Raw genomic sequence first — 17,624 nt, 5'->3', positions numbered from 1 at the left:
TGAGGTCGAGGTCAAGTGAAAACTGTCTGACGGGCATGAGGACCTTGCAAGGTACGCACATACCAAATATAGTTATCCTACTACTTATAATAAGAGAGAATTTAACATTACAAAAAATGTTAACTTTTTTTTCAAGTAGTCACTGAACCATGAAAATGAGGTCAAGGACATTGGACATGTGGCTGACGGAAACTTCGTAACATGAGGCATCCATATACAAAGTATGAAGCATCTAGGTCTTCCACCTTCTAAAATATAAAGCTTTTAAGAAGTTAGCTAACGCCGCCGCCACATCACTATCCCAATGTCGAGCTTTCTGCGACAAAAGTCGCAGGCTCGACAAAAACTGGAAAATCCCCCCTTTTTTAATGAATAAAACCCCATAACTCAGAAATGTAAAATCTAAAATTTATAAAATTCTAAAGGGAGCTTACGGATTGATAATTTAGTCTTAGATGCAAGATTTTTTTATCAGTTGTTAGTGGCTTTGAACTAGCTGTCAGTAACTTTGAGTACTCTCAGATCTGTACTTAGTGTCTTTTTGTTGTTTGGATTTACAACTACCCGACCACGTCCACTTGTATTTGTATTTATCCATCTGATAAGTTAAGCCTCTTTCAACTGATTTTTATAGTTCGTTCTTATATTGTACTGTTACACCACTGTCCCAGGTTAGGGGGAGGGTTGGGATCTCACTAACATGTTTAACCCCGACACATTCTGTATGTACATGTATGTGGCGTGCCTGTCCCAAGTCAGGAGCCTGTAATTCAGTGGTTGTTGTTTGTTTATGTGTTGCATATTTGTTATATTCGTTCATTTTTTGTACATAAATTAGGCCGTTAGTTTTCTTGTTTAAATTGTTTTACATTGTCATTTCGGGGCCTTTTATAGCTGACTGTGCGGTATGGGCTTTGTTCATTGTTGAAGGCCGTACTGTGACCTATAGCTGTTAATTTCTGTGTCATTTGGTCTCTTGTGGAGAGTTGTCTCATTGGCAATCATACCACATCTTCTTTTTTATATTTACATCAACAGATATAAACAATTCACCAAAGTCAAGGTGAGACAACAAAACTTAGTGGTAAGATCTCTGAAATGTTTTACATGGTACAAGTTTTTCTCATTGTTGGAGATTGTACGGTGACAGTAACACCTGTAACTGCTTAAACCCATTTCTTATGCACTTTAGTTCGATAAACTCACTGAATATCATACCACATCTCCTTATTTTTATATGCATTACAATTTACATGTGCATGTAATTATAAATACATGTATATATATATCAGAACAAAATTCATTGCGTCACTTTTATTTATGCATCCTTTGGCACAATACAAGTTCTAAAATTACACAACATAGTACAACTAAATGTTATTTCAGATGAAAGTTTTGTTTTAGTTCCATTCATAGGATTTATTAGAATTTTGTATGTTTTGCCAAGTCCAATAATTCGCTCTATGTGCACATGTTAATTGGAGACTTTTCTATCCCGTATAAGAGTTTTGGAACTAATTCTGTTTCTTTTTTTGAAAAAAGTTAGCAAACAAATCTTGCACATTTAAACCTTTGTCTGCCATCACACTGTCACCTGGATCACATAATTGAACTATTCTACATCTTTCAACTATTTCATAGTCACTGGTAGAACCAACATATGCATTAGAGACATCGTTGACTAAACCACCAGGTGTCGAACATACAAGTATTTTCAGTGTTTCTGTTTTTATATGATGAAAAGGTTGCCTGAGCTCTAGGAGCTTTAGGTTTTATCACGGGATATTCTGTGCTGTCAATAATAATCCAAGTCGTAGGAAACTTTAATTTGAAGTTGGATGGTGAAAAATACCTGACTAAACCACTAGATGGCCAAGTGTTAGCCTCACACCACTGTTTAGACATAAAAACAATCCATGTATACACAATATTCTTAACACTAGATTCAATCTAGAATCTAGAAAGTTCAAAGTTGGTTGTATAATGCCTCAATTTCATCAAAGTCATAAAAAAACTGATTTTCAACTGACACCCTATCAATTTGAAAATATATGTATCTCAAACAATGTGCTGCTGGACCAAGTGTGGTCAAAACAAATAAAAATTTAGTATACAACTCTAAACCGGTATAAAAATGCATGGCTGTGTCACATGTCTTCATTTCAAAATTCTCTGCTGAAAACATAGGCATTGATGGTGTTTGCATAATTCCATCTGTGAAGCTCAACATTTGCTCGGCAGTTGGTGGTGGACAGTCATAAATCCTTTCTGCAGTATGAATGACTTCTTCAGGAAAACCAACTTTACAATCAAAACTTTCCTCTAGATTTCTACTACAATATTCATCAAGTTTGGTTCTTTTGTTTTCACAGGAAACTGCCCTGATTTTTCTTTTTGCGGACGATTCAGTCTCTTGCTTGGTCCAGGAAAATAGGCTGGGAATGGCAGTAGACTTAAGTCTCTGAATGGTGGGTTTGCGCCCTGAAAAAGGTTATAAAACATTAGTTTTTTGATAATTAAATGAACTTCCATTAGCAATGTATACTTTGTATTACCTGGCGAAATATTAACTAGATTTATTCATTACAATCTGGATAAAACTATGTTTGCCTAATTCAATGTATGTTATGTAAATCCAAAGGACAAACAATGAGAGACTTATGCAACAAATGTACATTGTTTATACCTAAATAACTACAGTGTTCCAGCTAGGATTTGAAAATAGAGGGGCGCGTTTTTAAAAAAGGGCACTTTAGCGCGTTCTCACTGAAAAAAATCAAATACTTAATATTACCACATAATGACATATTTTTAGCAAGCATGTAGCTAAGTTAAATACTCTATACTATTATATACAAGTTTAAAAATCATTTATTTAGAACATATAAGTTAAAAACAAACTGAGAGCACTAACAGTCATTACTTTATTCATTTCTCTTTCAGAACTACAGTCCAGATTTTTTCAAAGAAGAGTTCAAATGCAAATAAATATTATACAACATTGACAAGTCTTCTGTTTTTCTTTTTGAAGAAGGTTGTCACACATTGGTCAAGAATTTTTTCAAATTTAGTTTCATCACAGTTTAATTTTACAGTTAATATTTTTGTTAATGTCTGTGTTTTCAAGTTTGCCCTGTGACTTGTCTTTATCAATTTGACCTGAGAGAATATTCTCTCCACCTCTGCTGTACTGAGTGGTTGTATTATTGCAACACTGAATAGTTTTGCAACAAGAGGGTACATAGATAATAGGTTTTTATCCTTATGACAAGGTGAATGAAATAGTTCTAGCAGACTAGGTAAGGAACGATCTGTAAGTTCTGCTGATGACACAAGAGCTATAAAGTCCTGCCATTGAATAAGGAGAGTTTCAGGGTCCATGTCAAATGTATTTGCCAGAGCTTCTATCTCTGTATAACCATACATTGTTTCAATGTTGTCTGTTCCTGTAAGATCTAAAATGGCCAACTGATCGATTGTGTCAGCATCCTTAAATCTAACTGTTATATTTTCAATTAATCCATTGAGAAAGCACTCTCTGACTTTAGTGTCAAAATCTACTGGGGGTGGGTCAGTAATGTTACATGTGCTTCTTAAATGTTCCTCTTTTTGAAGCCATGGGCCATTCTGGGTCTTTCTTGTTGTCAACAAATTGACAGTTTTCTCCACACTTGTTTTAATGTTGCCAAGATGAACATCCCTCTTCTGAAAAACAAGTGAGAGGCTACAAATGTGTGGCAGCACATCTGCAAGTAGCAAAACAGCTTTCAGCATGGCAGGATCTTTAAGATTTTTAAGCAAGCCATTTCCCACTGGATCAGTTCGAATTTCTGCAGACTCTAAATGAACAACAAGAGACCTGTATGATCGTGCAATTGAGGATATTGCTTGGTCATGACTTAGCCAGCGATGATGTTTTGCTAGTTTAATAGCTAAAGGTGCCTGATCAAAAGCTTTCTGTATTTCTTTAAGTCTATCAGTGTTGCAGCAGCTATATTTATAATACTTATATAAAGCTTCAAGCACCTGGTCAAGCTTCTTCATGAGTAGGATTTGCTTAAAACTGTCTCTACAGGCAAGGGCTAAACGGTGATCTCTGCAATGATGTGTCAAAAGGTGAGGGTTAAGGTCCTTCAGTTGTTTGGAAACACCATTAATGCGGCCTGTAAAAACGGCTGCACCATCTGATGCAAATCCTGCCATATCTTGAATTGAAAGTTCACGGCTACTTAATTCATCTGTTATAGCTTCAGTTATGTTATCTGCTTTTGCATTTGGCAATTCAATGTCTGTTAAGAATCCATTTTGAACTTTACCATCCTTGCTAATGTAACGTGTACAAATAGCTAAATGCTTAATTGTCCTGTTATCGGTAACTTCATCTACCATTGTAGCATAACATGGACTGGCTTTCATATCATCCAACAGCAGTTGATGTACTTTTGAACTTAATATTTCCAACAACTCATGAACTGTATCCCAGCTTGAATAAGTAGCATTTTTAGCTAAACGAAGTTTAGATAAATCTGTTGCTCCAACATCAATGCAGAGATCAACTGTTGATCCAAATAAGTCAAGTGGCAAGTGATGGCGCAGAATAAAAAATAGAACTTTCAGAGCATCCTTCACTGCTTTTTGTGCACCAGTAGATATATTAGAAGCCATGTCATCAATGGTGTGTGCCATATCTAAAGTTATTGCATATTTATGTTGTTCACTGTCTTGATGGATTTGTATCTTATCTTTGCGCAACAGTTTATAACCTACAGTAGACCATGTCTGACTACCATTACTTCCGTGTGATTGATGCTTGTTACAAAGTTTGCAAAGCATGACATCAACTAATGTTCCATCCTCACTAAAGTCTTTGTCAAAATATAACCAGGAATACTGTTTCAACCAATTATTATTTATACCAACTTTGTGTTTCCCACTAGGATTTCTTGTTCGTGTGGAGGAAGGAAGTGTAGGGTTAGGATTTTCTTGAGCTGCTTCATTTGCTTGTATTTGTGGTTGTATAGGAGTTTTGGTTGTCTCAATTACAATTTCAGGGGTCTGATTTCCATCATTACTGAAAGAAGATAGGGAGAGTGGGGTAAACTTTACATTGAAAATTGTGTAGGTTTGGTTGGGAATTTAAATAAGAGTGCCAATGAGACAATTGTCTTTATTTCGATCTTGAGAAATAGAGTAATTCAACAAATAAGTTTGTTAATTCAACTTTGAAAGTTTATTATCAATTCAACAGGCATATCCGTATTTTTCATGTTGAGCGTATCAATATCAATAAGTTTGTCAAAACGGATTTCAATAAGAAAATTGATACAAAAATCGGACTTTCGAGAGCTCCGTAATCGGCACAATGATAAATTAATTCAACTTTGAAAGTTTATTATCAATTCAACAAGCATCTCCGTATGTTTCATGTTGAGCGTATCTAATAATATCAATATTAAAGTTAGTCAAAACGGATTTCAATTTAAGAAAAATGATATAAAAATCGGACTTTCGAGTGCTCCGTAATCGGCGGAATTTACAATAGAAGAACAATTGCGATAGCTGATAGAAACCTTTCTTCTTCTCAATTTTTCATAAAGTAAAGAATTAAATTATTTTTTTACCTTTGATGGTCATTATTCTTGAAAAAAGATGTAATAGACTGGCAAGTCTTTGATATTTTCTTCTTGTCATTTTCGAGTTGGTCAATTTTTCTTTTTTTCGTCGGCATTTTGCGTGTTGACGATTTACAATATACTATTGGAATGATTCTTTTTTAATGAACGTTATTTTATAAATAACAAATACAATAGAAATGAACATCGTTCACATTTATTTTATAAATTCTATTTTGCATCGTCAGGTGTTAAAAAATCAACTCATTTAACTTGGATGTTTGGTGCTTCAGGGCAAAGGGATTAGACAGGGTCGTAAATTTCACCTGATTAAGTAATTGACTCTAATCAAATAGGTGATTATATACAGGTAACAAGTGTCAACAATATTAATCTGTTGTCTTAATGAAGTGTGTGTATAAAGAACTCAACAAAATGGCGACGACATGAGGAAAAAAGATCGTTTTTTAAACTTTTTTCAAAAGGGCACAGAGGGGCGCACCAGAAGGGCAGAGGGGCAGAGGGGCGCTTAAAAAAGGCAGAGGGGCGCAAAATTTCGGGGGCGGGGCGCGGCGCCCCTCCATTTCATGCTAGCTGGAACACTGAACTATAATATAGATGAGAGCATGTCATTGTTTTGTTCCTGTTAACATTGTCATTGATATTTTTCAAGAAAGTCTATGAGGCATAGCTTATGCATTCCTGTCATTACTACATTAGCATAATTACTGCTAAAATAATTCTCAGTATGATATACCTCTTGTAAGAAATCATTAAAATTGTAGCAATCACCAAAAAATCTCAAACAGATCATATTGAATCGTAATCCAAAAAATTATGACCGTCTTGAATGAACCACCCCCTTTTATTCTAAAACGATAATTGCGGTTGTAAACAGACTTTGGTTTATTCGCATGGCGATTACATATATAACTATATATTTCAAAAAGAAAATAGAGTTTTACCATGGATAGTTTCCTGCACGTAGTCTATTTCAGTAAAATGTGCCTTGCAAACAACAGCTGATTGAGATGGACTCCACTGTTTCATCGTGTTCTCGTCCAATCTGCGTATGGGCCATGGCGTTGATCCAACTTTTCCTTCTTTTTAAGTCATTTGGAAATGCATGTCCTCCTCTTAAATGACACCCAGGTACACAACAAGTACTTGGCATCGTTAATTTAAAATGTAACTGAAATAGTTGCACAGTGCAGAAACCGGAAATTGAGGAACAGGATCGGCTTCCACGGCGCCACCTATTCAGGAACGATAATTTGCTACTTTATATAACTGCGAAATAACAATAACGTTAGACGGGTTCACGTGCATAAACAGAAATGCGCTTTAAATTGTATAATATAATTCATGTTCAGTCGACCTTTAATTATTATATCAACGACTGAAATGATTTATAAACATATAGATTGCAGATAACACTCGAAATTAACCCGAGCTCTTTCCACACGGAATTCAAATAATTCTAGTTTGTCAATCGGTTGACTGCTTATAATGCAAAATACAAATATATTTAAAGTTTTTAAAACTAACAAAACACAATGATCGTTTCTCTATTTCCCAATGTAAATGAAATGAAACAAAAAACATTTTATATCGCAATAAGAAGAGGAGAGAATTCAACATTTCCGGATCTACTTGGAGCCTAACGACCCCCCACGTAGATAAGATGGATATCGCGGAAGGAAGGATTAACCCGTCAACTAGAAAGGCATTAAAGCACTGCCTTTAAAAATGCACCATTATTAATAGCTTTCCTTGCTTATTCACAATGATGTACAAAATGTATAAATATATCATCCATGCTATTCCGATCTGAGTTTTTATTCATACATAGTCTTGTGCTGTTCCAAGTAGTCTTCTTTTTCTGTTTCTTGAGAAGTATTTGTTTTACCTGTTCAGTCACTTTAAAGTGTTACAATTAATATTTAGACGCAACACAGAATAGTGACCAAAAAGGTACTGCTATCATATGAGAGGAGCTAGAAAAAAAAATGAAATGTACACATTATTAACATTTTTGTGGGACCATCAAGATGTGGTTTCACTGACTTTTTTGTCAATATATAGACAGATATTCATAGACCAAATAACAAATAAGCAACAAATTCAAAAGTAGATGTAGGATGAATTATAGAAAGAAGGGGTACCCAGGGGCCCGAAACTTGACAAGGTTTGGTTTGGAACAAGTAATATGTCTGCATTAACATAAAATGTAGGTTTTAAAAGGGGGACCCAGATCGCTTTTCCCTAAATCCTTTTCTGAAATTAAAGGTAACCGCATATTTCTGGGCGCAGTTGAAAATAAATGAACATGAATTTGAAAAAGCAAGAATATTAAGCTAAAAGAAATAGACCAAATTTGGATTGATTGATTGATTGTTGGTTGCTTAACGTCCAGTGGCAAATATTTCATGCATATTCAGGACGAGAACAAGTTAACAATAAATACAATAGGTAGGTTCTGTAATAGGGGCTTCCAGGATTAAGGTAGGAGAAATTTAGACTGCCACGGAAAAAGAGGGTATATTGGATAGGGACAGAAATTTAGCCTTGCAACAGGTCATCTACTGACCCCTCAAAGAGTTGTTGCAAGGGTTCTTAACGTGCATAGAGCGTGGCACTCTCTATACACGAAGCATCGGATTTAACGTCCCCATTCTGACCGGACGTGGCTGCAAATTTGTACATCCCGCACAGCCAAACGGATGCCCCACTTTGACAAGGGTTCTACTGCCGGTTGGAAGAAGACCAATTGTGACTATACTTCTATTCCCCAGTCACCCTTGGGGGTGACCAAATTTGGATGACATCTATTAACATGTTTGAAATAATTATGAAGTTGACAAGAATAGAACTTGTTCAGATAATATACAGTCAGCCTACAGATTTGTTGCTTCCTGAAATGTCTGCTTACACAGTGCTTTCCTAAAATGATTTGTAATGTGATCGTTTTCATGATGAATGATGAGCAAACATAGATTATGCCGTTGGTTTTCACGTTTGAATTGTTTTACATTGTTATTTCGGGGCCTTTTATAGCTGACTATGCAGTATGGGCTTTGCTCATTGTTGAAGGCCATAAGGTGACCTATAGTTGTTTATTTCTGTGTCACTTTGGTCTTTTTTGGAGAGTTGTCTCATTGGCAATCATACCACATCTTTTTTTATATTATAATGACAAGATAAATGTTATGTTACCCACCCAACTAAGTAAAATATATAACTTCTCGTTGAACTTCTAAAACGATAAATCTGCTGATTCATATCGTATCATTCAATGCTGTCAGATGCTATGTGAAAAATAAAGAAATATACCTTAATGTATGCTTCCATTATATTTGGCATTGTTATTCAGTTATGTCCAAAGCAGAACTTATGAAAGGCATGCAATAATTTATTTTCAATAGATGCATTTGAAAAATTTATTTTCGGCACTAGTAAAGCGACGTCTATGTTCATGATGTCATGTGATCATCTATATATATAAGAATATTTCAATAGAGTTGATTTATTAAAGATGGCTTTGAATCCTACTTATTGCTATTTGTCTGCAATTACTGGCCATCACAAAGGTTCACGTAAAAATGTTGACGTCATAATACAAAATATCTGACGCCACAATGGAAAAGTGATTGTAGTATGATGTCCATGGTTGAAGCGGGACAGATTCTCAGGTCAGCTGGGACAGAATTCCATAAAGAGATTAGGTGTATGGTTATTATATATGGGTACTATGTTCAGGAGGATGAATTCTAATATATATACATGTATGTAAAAGGTATCCGGTCGTTCCGTCCCCAAACCGATCCGGCCCCAAGTCGATCCATCCCAAGTCGATCCGGCCCACGTCGATCCGTCCCTACGTCGATCCGGCCCCATAATAAAATATGAATAAACTATGTTGACTTTGGAGGATTTTGTGACAAATTTTAACAGTATAAATGGAATTTGTAAAAAGTATCGTTGATGGATGAAAACAGGTAAGTGAAGTATTGGAGTACCAGTCAAAGAATTATTTTACATCGATACGAAAATGAGTGTGATTGTGTTTGTTTGTATAGCAGCTTCAACATATTTTAATATGAAGTTATTTTCCATGATAACTTTGAATGTCATGGCGATTTTTATCTTATTTAACTCATCATAATGACTTGTTTAATCAAATCATTAGTCTATAATTGGTTTGTTTATTCAGCAATTGTCTAATGAATGTGAACTAAGGTAATGCCACTCGTAATCACTTAATTCAATCAAATCCTGATTGATTAAAGTTACGTAATCAACAAGGTCTTTATAGTTTGATCTTTTGTTTGGTGTTATGTGTTATAATAATTAATTGTATTTTTTTAAGGTAACATCAGAGGCTTCTATAATACATGTTTTTTTTTTTGTAATATCGAATATAGTCAATATATGTTTTTAAAGTTGACAATATTTTGAATAGTTGTGTGTAGATTAAAAAAACAAGTTATATGAGTATCCATTATTCTTTATTGCAAGATAATAACAAAATAATTACACTGAATGCACATTTTCACTCTCTAAAATATAATATCAGCATTACTGTAATGCTGAATTTACTATAATATAACAATAAATTCATACACACTAACAAACACACTATCTCTGACACTCACATAAATATATATAACTCTTAAATCGTTTACACTAACAGTTACACTGTCACTTACATAATATAAAAGGGGTCACACTTGCAGCACTACAATAACATATACAGTAACTACCATACGCAGTACGTATACATATATAATATATATCCATTAATCTTGAAAACTTATAATGAAAACATAATCAACATAGTTGTTTTAAACTCATCTGAAGAAAATATTTGTCAAAGGCCAATTTTTTTTTACCGTACACCTTTTACATTATAATAAAATTCATAAACATTTATGAATTACAATTAATATATATCTTTAGTTTTATTCCTTATAAATATATTTTTTTATTGGGCCGGATCGACTTTAAATATGGGCCGGATCGACGTTGGGCCGGATCGACGAAAAAGCTATGTAAAATACCTGTTGGGTTTTGGATTAACATCCTGGATCTGGATTTCCTTATCAACCACCATCATTGTTAACGCATCCAAGTCATAAACTAGAGCCTTTACATACATGTAGTCAGTTCGATCTGCCAATATCACATATTACAAATACTTATACAATTATACAGCCGATAGATTAAACTCAGCACCATTGTATATTGATGATTATACATGATAGTATCAGCTCATTCAGATTTGAAAAGGTTAGCAAAATAGCAGCACCATCTGAAAATGGGAAACCTTGATTATCTCGAGCATGTGAATCAAAGCAAATAGTAATTATCATCACGACGAAATATACTTATTGTAAGACCTGATACATTGTACATTGTAATGTGAACAAATTAGAATTGGATTTATCTATATCAACCATTTGTCAAATGCAGTTCTCAGTGCTGTTGATATATCAATTAACAATGACTGCTGAGCGCCACTGTGTTCAGTGGCAGATCCAGAACTTTTCATAAAGGGGGGGCCTATATAATCAACCAAGGGGAGGGGTGGCCACAGCCCCCCCCCCCTCCCCCCCCCCCTCTGCCTGGGGTGTACAACGACTCCAAAGAATAAATCATCATGTACGAGTACATTAAACTGTCTACCCCACACGCGAACATCATTTGGGACCTCGCTGTGTTGCAAGTATCTTGGGTTTTCAGGCATATTAATTGTACAATTAAATGAGACTTACCTTAAGTCGAAATTTGATTGTAATTTTGTTGAATCTATTTATGCTGAGAGTTAACATGAGATGCGCACGCAGATCGTAGAGGTCACTTTTCAGAGAATGTAACAGAGCACATAAGCACATGATACACCAAAAGAAAACTGGGTGGGAATACGAGTGATAGGGAGGGCATGTTAACTCTCAGCATAAATAGGTTCAACAAAATTACAATCAAATTTCGACTTAAGGTAAGTCTCATTTAATTGTACAATTTTATTGAACCTATATGCTGAGAGTACCATGAGATTTCAGAGATATGTGATCTGTTACTCATGTTCACTGATTTATTACAGCCTCATCAATCATGATTTATTTTCAGGCTTTAAAAAACAAAATGTTGTATCAACTTTGTATTCTATCAAAGTACAAAAGTAAAGTAAATCAAACATACATTGACATATGCACATGTTATGTTAAACTTTAAAATGTCATTGATTGTAAATCTAACATATGTATTATCATTATTCATGTTATACATGAGACTTATCAGAATTTGATAAAATATGACTTCTCAAAACCTTCACACTATAATTATCATTATAATTTTGTTTAGATACAGGTTTATCATAAAATTTTCTGAATGTTGATTCATTTGACCAACCTGCCGCTTTTAAAATAGTATCTACTGAAGTAGCACACCGTAGTGCTGCAGATGTACTTGCTGATCTAGTACTATGTGGTTTGTATATAGTTATGTCTACACCAGACGTTTGCAAAACAATCTTAACCCAACGCCCAAGAGTGTCTTTAGACACATGAGAATATGGTTTTATACAGCTCAAGATTAATTTTTAGGTTTTCCGAAAACATGATGTTCTAACTAAATACTCTTTTAGAACAGTTACAATACACAGACTATTATCGTCAATAAAAGCTGGCAACTCTATTGGTTGTAAATGCCTCCCTGGCTTTGAACATTTTAATAAACTTCTCACATCTATATATATGTTACTATCTGTAACAGTTATATCATCTAAATCTAAGCTATGAATGGTTTGTAACCTTTGACCTGTTAACAATAATAGCAGTGTAACTAGCTTATATGATAAAACACGTAAAGATAACATATAAACTGGTGTTAATGTCTTCAAATATTTAAGCACGACTTCAACATCCCAGGTTCTTTGATATCTGGGTAATGATGGCTTAAGATTGAATATGCCTTTTAGAAAGCGCTTCACCAATGGCCATTGCCCAACAGTTTTCTCTTGATTTACAGACATAAATGAAGATAACATACTTCTGGCAGTATTAATAGCACTGTAACCTAAACCTATTTTATATAACGAAGTTAAAAATTCTAAAACATTTAACTCAGTGGCTTTAAATGAATTAATTTTTCGTTCACTGCAAAATAACAACCATCTTTTGAAATATGTCCAATATTGTTGTCGAGTAGCTGGTTTCCAAGATGCAATGATGATTTCGGAAGATTCTTTTGATAATCCATAATTTTGCAAGATTTCCCCGATATCCTGAAAACTGCTAATCGTAATTTCACTAAATGATGCTCTTTTGTTGGATTCTGGGGTTGATAAAGAAGATTTTTTCGACTGTTTATTATAAATGACTGTGCCACAATCCGATGAAGTATTTGTGGAAACCAGTTCTGAGTGTTCCACAATGGTGCCACTAATGTCATGTCCGCTTGATCCTGGTCCACCTTTTGCAATATCTTCCCTATCAGACTGAAAGGTGAAAAACAATAACAATTAATGTTACTCCATTTTACAGAAAAAGCATCTACTGCTTTAGCATATTTATCCGGAAAGTAAGAGAAATAACGTGGTAATTGATGATTAAATTTTGATGCAAACAAATCTACATCATGTGGTCCAAATAAAAAATCAATAATATTAAAAACATCATCATGCAATTTCCACTCAATATCCACATTTATTGATCTCGATAGTCTATCTGCTTCTATATTAGCAACTCCTGGCAAATGACAAGCAGTAACCCAAATTTGTCTTTGTATACACCAAATCCACAATTCCTTTGTCAAATTGTTTAACTTTACAATGCGGCCACCCATTTTATTAATATAATTCACTGCGACCATGTTATCTAGATACACTTTTACATGAATGTTGTTTCTTGACAAACAAAACCAAATTAATGCTAAAAAAGCTGCCTTAAGCTCTAGAAAATTAATATGGTTTTTCTGTTCTTCATATGACCAAAACCCTTTGGTTTCGAACAATGTATCTTGCACAACTGCACCCCAACCAGTGTTTGAACTATCAGTGTTAAGAATAAACTTCGGATCTATTAAAGTCATTGGTTTGAAACTACTATTTATATTATTAACCCACCAATTTAAATCTGAAATATTTCCATCTGACAAAGACATTTTTGCATCAAAATTTCCATAATTTTGTTTTAATAATATATCTTTTGTAATTTCTAAAGACTTTATATATAATGGTGCATACTGTACACCTGGTTCCGTTGCTACTAATTTTCCAATAACTTGTGCAAACTCTCTTATTGTAATCTCTTTTTTGAGAATTAACCGACTACATAATTTAATTATATTGTCTGCCTTTTCTTCTGTTACTCTAATACACATTGTTATTGAATTAATCACAAAACCCAAAAATACAATAATTTGAGTAGGTTGAAGTACAGATTTATCTGGATGTATGGTAAAACCAAGATGATCTAATAATTGTACTGTGTCAATTATATTACTTTGACATCCAGAAAAGGTCTTGCTCACAAGTAAACTATCATCAATATATGGTGTGTTGCAATGTCCTTTACTTCTCAGTTTTGAAAAAACAACTTTTAAAATTTTTGTGAAAATTCGCGGTGCTGTTGTTAATCCATTTGGCAAACAAGTGTATTCATACAAAACCTCATTCCAATAAAATCTAAGATATTTCCTATCTTTTTCATTGATGCTAACAGAATAATATGCATCTTTTAAATCAACAGAACCAAACCAGCAATTTTGTGTAATGTTTGTTATTGCTGTTTTAAAAGTTTCCATTTTAAAATGAATTTGTTCAATATCAAGATTTAACTGTTTTAAATTTAAAATTACTCGATAAGTGCCATCTTTCTTGGGTCTCACAAAAATATTTGAAACATACTGATCCTTAATTGGAGTAACAGGTTGAATAATTGTTTTTGAAATAAACTTATCTATTTCTTTTTGTACATATTCATTTTCTTCACTGCTGAATACAAGTGGGTATGGCTTTATAAGCTGTGTAGGAATGTTTTCAAATTCTAACTGATAACCTTTAATAATATTTAAGATCCAATAGTCAGATGTTAATTCCTTCCATCGATGAAAAAACTTTGAAATTTTCCCCCCAATAAAATTATTAGGAATATTTTGAAGTTTTATAGCAGTTAAGTCAATCAAGTGATCATTTGTACTTACATCACTATCAGAAATAACATGATCTACTTTTTGTCTTTGTTTTTCTTCTTGTTGAATGTCTTGCTGCGGTCTAAAAAACCATCATCATCATATTTCCTTATTCTTTTGATTGGTTTTCCTCCATCAATGTGGCGTTTTCTTTTCCCAAATTTATGAGGAAATCCACGCCCTCCATGGCCATGATGGCTACGTCCCCTGTTAGAAGACTGATATGAGTTCTTGGGATTATCATACGTATAATTATGGTCCTTCCCAACTTTTTTACACACACTATGCTCCGCATCTAGCTCTTTGATTTTTTCCTTAATATCGTCCCCAAACAGCATGTCAGTGACTGGTGTGGTATCATCACACAGACCTTTATACTGGGGTTGAATGTCCCCCTTAATGAAACTCCTTCGTCTGAAGGTTATTTCGCTATAACAAGCTTGAAATAGCTGGTACGTATCTCTGCACGTAACTGCATATGCTTGCAGTTCCTCTCTAGACATTCCTTCTTTCTTTGAAGATTTATCCACAAACATATCCATCATATACATCAATGGGCAAGCTGTTTTAGACAAAAGATTCTGTAAACGTTGTAATTTTACATCCACATCTTTATTCCGTGGTGTCATTTGTTTCCAAATACCTACAATTATAATATAAATTTAGTATATACACTAAAAGTTTATAATGTGTATATTATTATTACATGTAAAGGATTTTTACGCAATATTTATACGTGTACACATTTCGCATAATCATGTTAATTATTGTGAGTTTTTAATTATATTTATAATACTATATTATTTATTACCATGTAAATTATGGTTTGTATTATAAAAAATTTATTTGCAGATACACTTGATTTTTCACAAGATAAAATTTTTATTAAAATGCAATTTAATTGCATAAATCCTCACCTATGTTGACTCGTGGGACTTTTAGACTGCTCACATTAGCAGGCTTATCATATTTCTTTGTGAGATCTTTGTATTTTTCTTCATTGACTCGTGTCCTCAGTCCCTGGTTCATGTATGAGGCTAAACCAGAATTAATTTTTGGACCTGTCTTTTCATCTGTACTAATGAAGTCTTTCATGGATTCTAAGACATTTTCATTTTCTGCCTTTTCAATATCATTATCTACTTCATTCTCAGAACATGCTTCATCATCGCTATCGTAACTTTCGTCACTAGAAATATCTGAATATAATTCAGACGGTGCAGATATGTTTTTAGTTTGGTTATTGTTCATATCATTATCAAACAAACTGTCCAGTTGCGATTGGTAATCATCCTTTGTGGGTTTATTTTTCACGACCTTTCTTGGTCCGGCCATTGTTGCCGATTGTCTAGGATTTACCTTTGTGGAACTTTGTGTAGTATCAGTTCTTGAATTCTGATTTTTCATCAAAGTTTGGATATACAATTGATTTTGCAGTAGCATATTGTAGATATCCGGTGTGACTACTTCCGGAGTGTGAGTGACAGGAGCATTGCTCATGGCTCCTCCTCCTACATTAATGTTTTCAATGCTTGCTTGAAACCCACTAATATTGTTATCATAACCTGGCGAAATAAGTTGCCTGTGGTCATTCATAATGCTAAAAATATTGTCACTTTTTGAACTAGTCTTGGCCGTGCCAGTTAGTTCCGATACCGAGTCAATGCTCGAATGTTCAGCCATGTCATTAACAAATGTATGCTGACAACGTGACAAATTATCCATCACAAGCTACATCGTTAGAATATTAATCCATCAAAAAACTATATCAAATCGTAAAGTTTGTATTCCAAATGTCACAAATATATTAATTTCCAGTTAAAAACAATTAAGATATCCATTATTTTCAAATAACCATAAGAGGGATAAATTCCATGACTTGACCTCATAAGACCTAATACGCTAGTGACCTCTACGATCTGCGTGCGCATCTCATGGTACTCTCAGCATATAGGTTCAATAAAATTCAAATTGCTCATTGCTGCCTTTTTTAATATCATCTATCTATAGTCGTAGACGTCCAGCTAGAGGGGTCATTAAACAAACTATAGTGCACTGAAACCCTTGCCCATAACTAAACCGTGATGCTTGGTGTTTGCTTCCTTGCACACACGCAACCATATTACTCACCTTGTTTGTTTTCTATTCTTCTAATCAGCTGTTTATGCAATTGTCTGTTTTGTTTACATCAGAAATCAATGAAGCGGTGAATGCGCGGGGAAACGAAAGGACATCTTCGTATCAATACGGTAAATGCCGTGATTTGAATATTTTCTAATCAATATGTTCAAGCAATGAAAAATATGAGGATAACATTTTTAATCATAGAGCACACGTTCTGTATTTACTATTTAAAATTATAGTTTATGAAGAAATATAGCAAAATATGTTTCAATACGCACTATAAAGTGAAGATTAGATGTATTATTGTTTTGTTTTTGAAAGAACATTAATAATCCATAAATACACACCTTTGTACCAAAATTGCAACAAAATTTGAAGATAACATAAATTTCATCATCACAGAATGATATTATTTGCTCAAATTGACAGGGCTTCGTGAACTAAATTTGGCTAAAATTATGATAGCAGTTGAACACTTCATTATAGTTTCTACCGATGACCTACTATCATGATTTTTATCCGACCCCACTTACGGACGCGTTGACATATAATGCATACAACTCAATAATAGCCAATCAGACGTTAAGATATCCTTCACTTCCCCCAGAAGCAGTCCGGAAGCAGCTGAGATGCAGCCATTTAATGTTATTTATAACCAATGAGATACCGTTAACAGATTAACCACATTCCAGACGT

At 34.0% G+C, this 17,624-nt stretch overlaps 3 protein-coding genes across 4 annotated transcripts in view; 1 reads left to right on the top strand and 2 right to left on the bottom strand.

The window, feature by feature from the left end:
• The window catches only part of LOC127739295 (uncharacterized), a 99,672-nt gene that overhangs the window by 54,993 nt on the left and 27,055 nt on the right, over positions 1-17,624 (top strand). The gene's annotated exons all lie outside the window — the stretch shown is intronic.
• Positions 2,907-6,218, bottom strand: LOC127739296 (E3 SUMO-protein ligase KIAA1586-like). The gene has a single exon (XM_052250964.1). The coding sequence runs from the start codon at positions 4,831-4,833 to the stop codon at positions 2,992-2,994; it is 1,842 nt and encodes a 613-aa protein (XP_052106924.1). The 5' UTR covers positions 4,834-6,218; the 3' UTR covers positions 2,907-2,991.
• Positions 11,760-16,534, bottom strand: LOC127739297 (uncharacterized). Of its 2 annotated transcripts, none has more exons than XR_008000381.1 (2): positions 14,817-15,315; positions 11,760-13,110 (listed from the first exon to the last, which is right to left on the bottom strand). XR_008000381.1 is itself a non-coding variant. In XM_052250965.1 (2 exons), exons 1-2 carry the CDS (start codon positions 16,527-16,529, stop codon positions 13,106-13,108), a joined length of 813 nt encoding a protein of 270 aa, XP_052106925.1. In that variant the 5' UTR covers positions 16,530-16,534; the 3' UTR covers positions 11,760-13,105. The 2 variants fall into 2 exon arrangements, 1 of the variants encoding a protein (XP_052106925.1); XM_052250965.1 differs by lacking the exon at positions 14,817-15,315 and adding an exon at positions 15,722-16,534.

This window comes from Mytilus californianus, unplaced genomic scaffold, assembly GCF_021869535.1.
Source record: "Mytilus californianus isolate M0D057914Y unplaced genomic scaffold, xbMytCali1.0.p SCAF_4, whole genome shotgun sequence".
In the NCBI taxonomy this organism is placed as follows: Eukaryota; Metazoa; Mollusca; class Bivalvia; order Mytilida; family Mytilidae; genus Mytilus; species Mytilus californianus.
The sequence above is the reverse complement of the archived record's forward strand: the minus strand, read 5'-3'. Positions and strand labels throughout refer to the sequence as shown.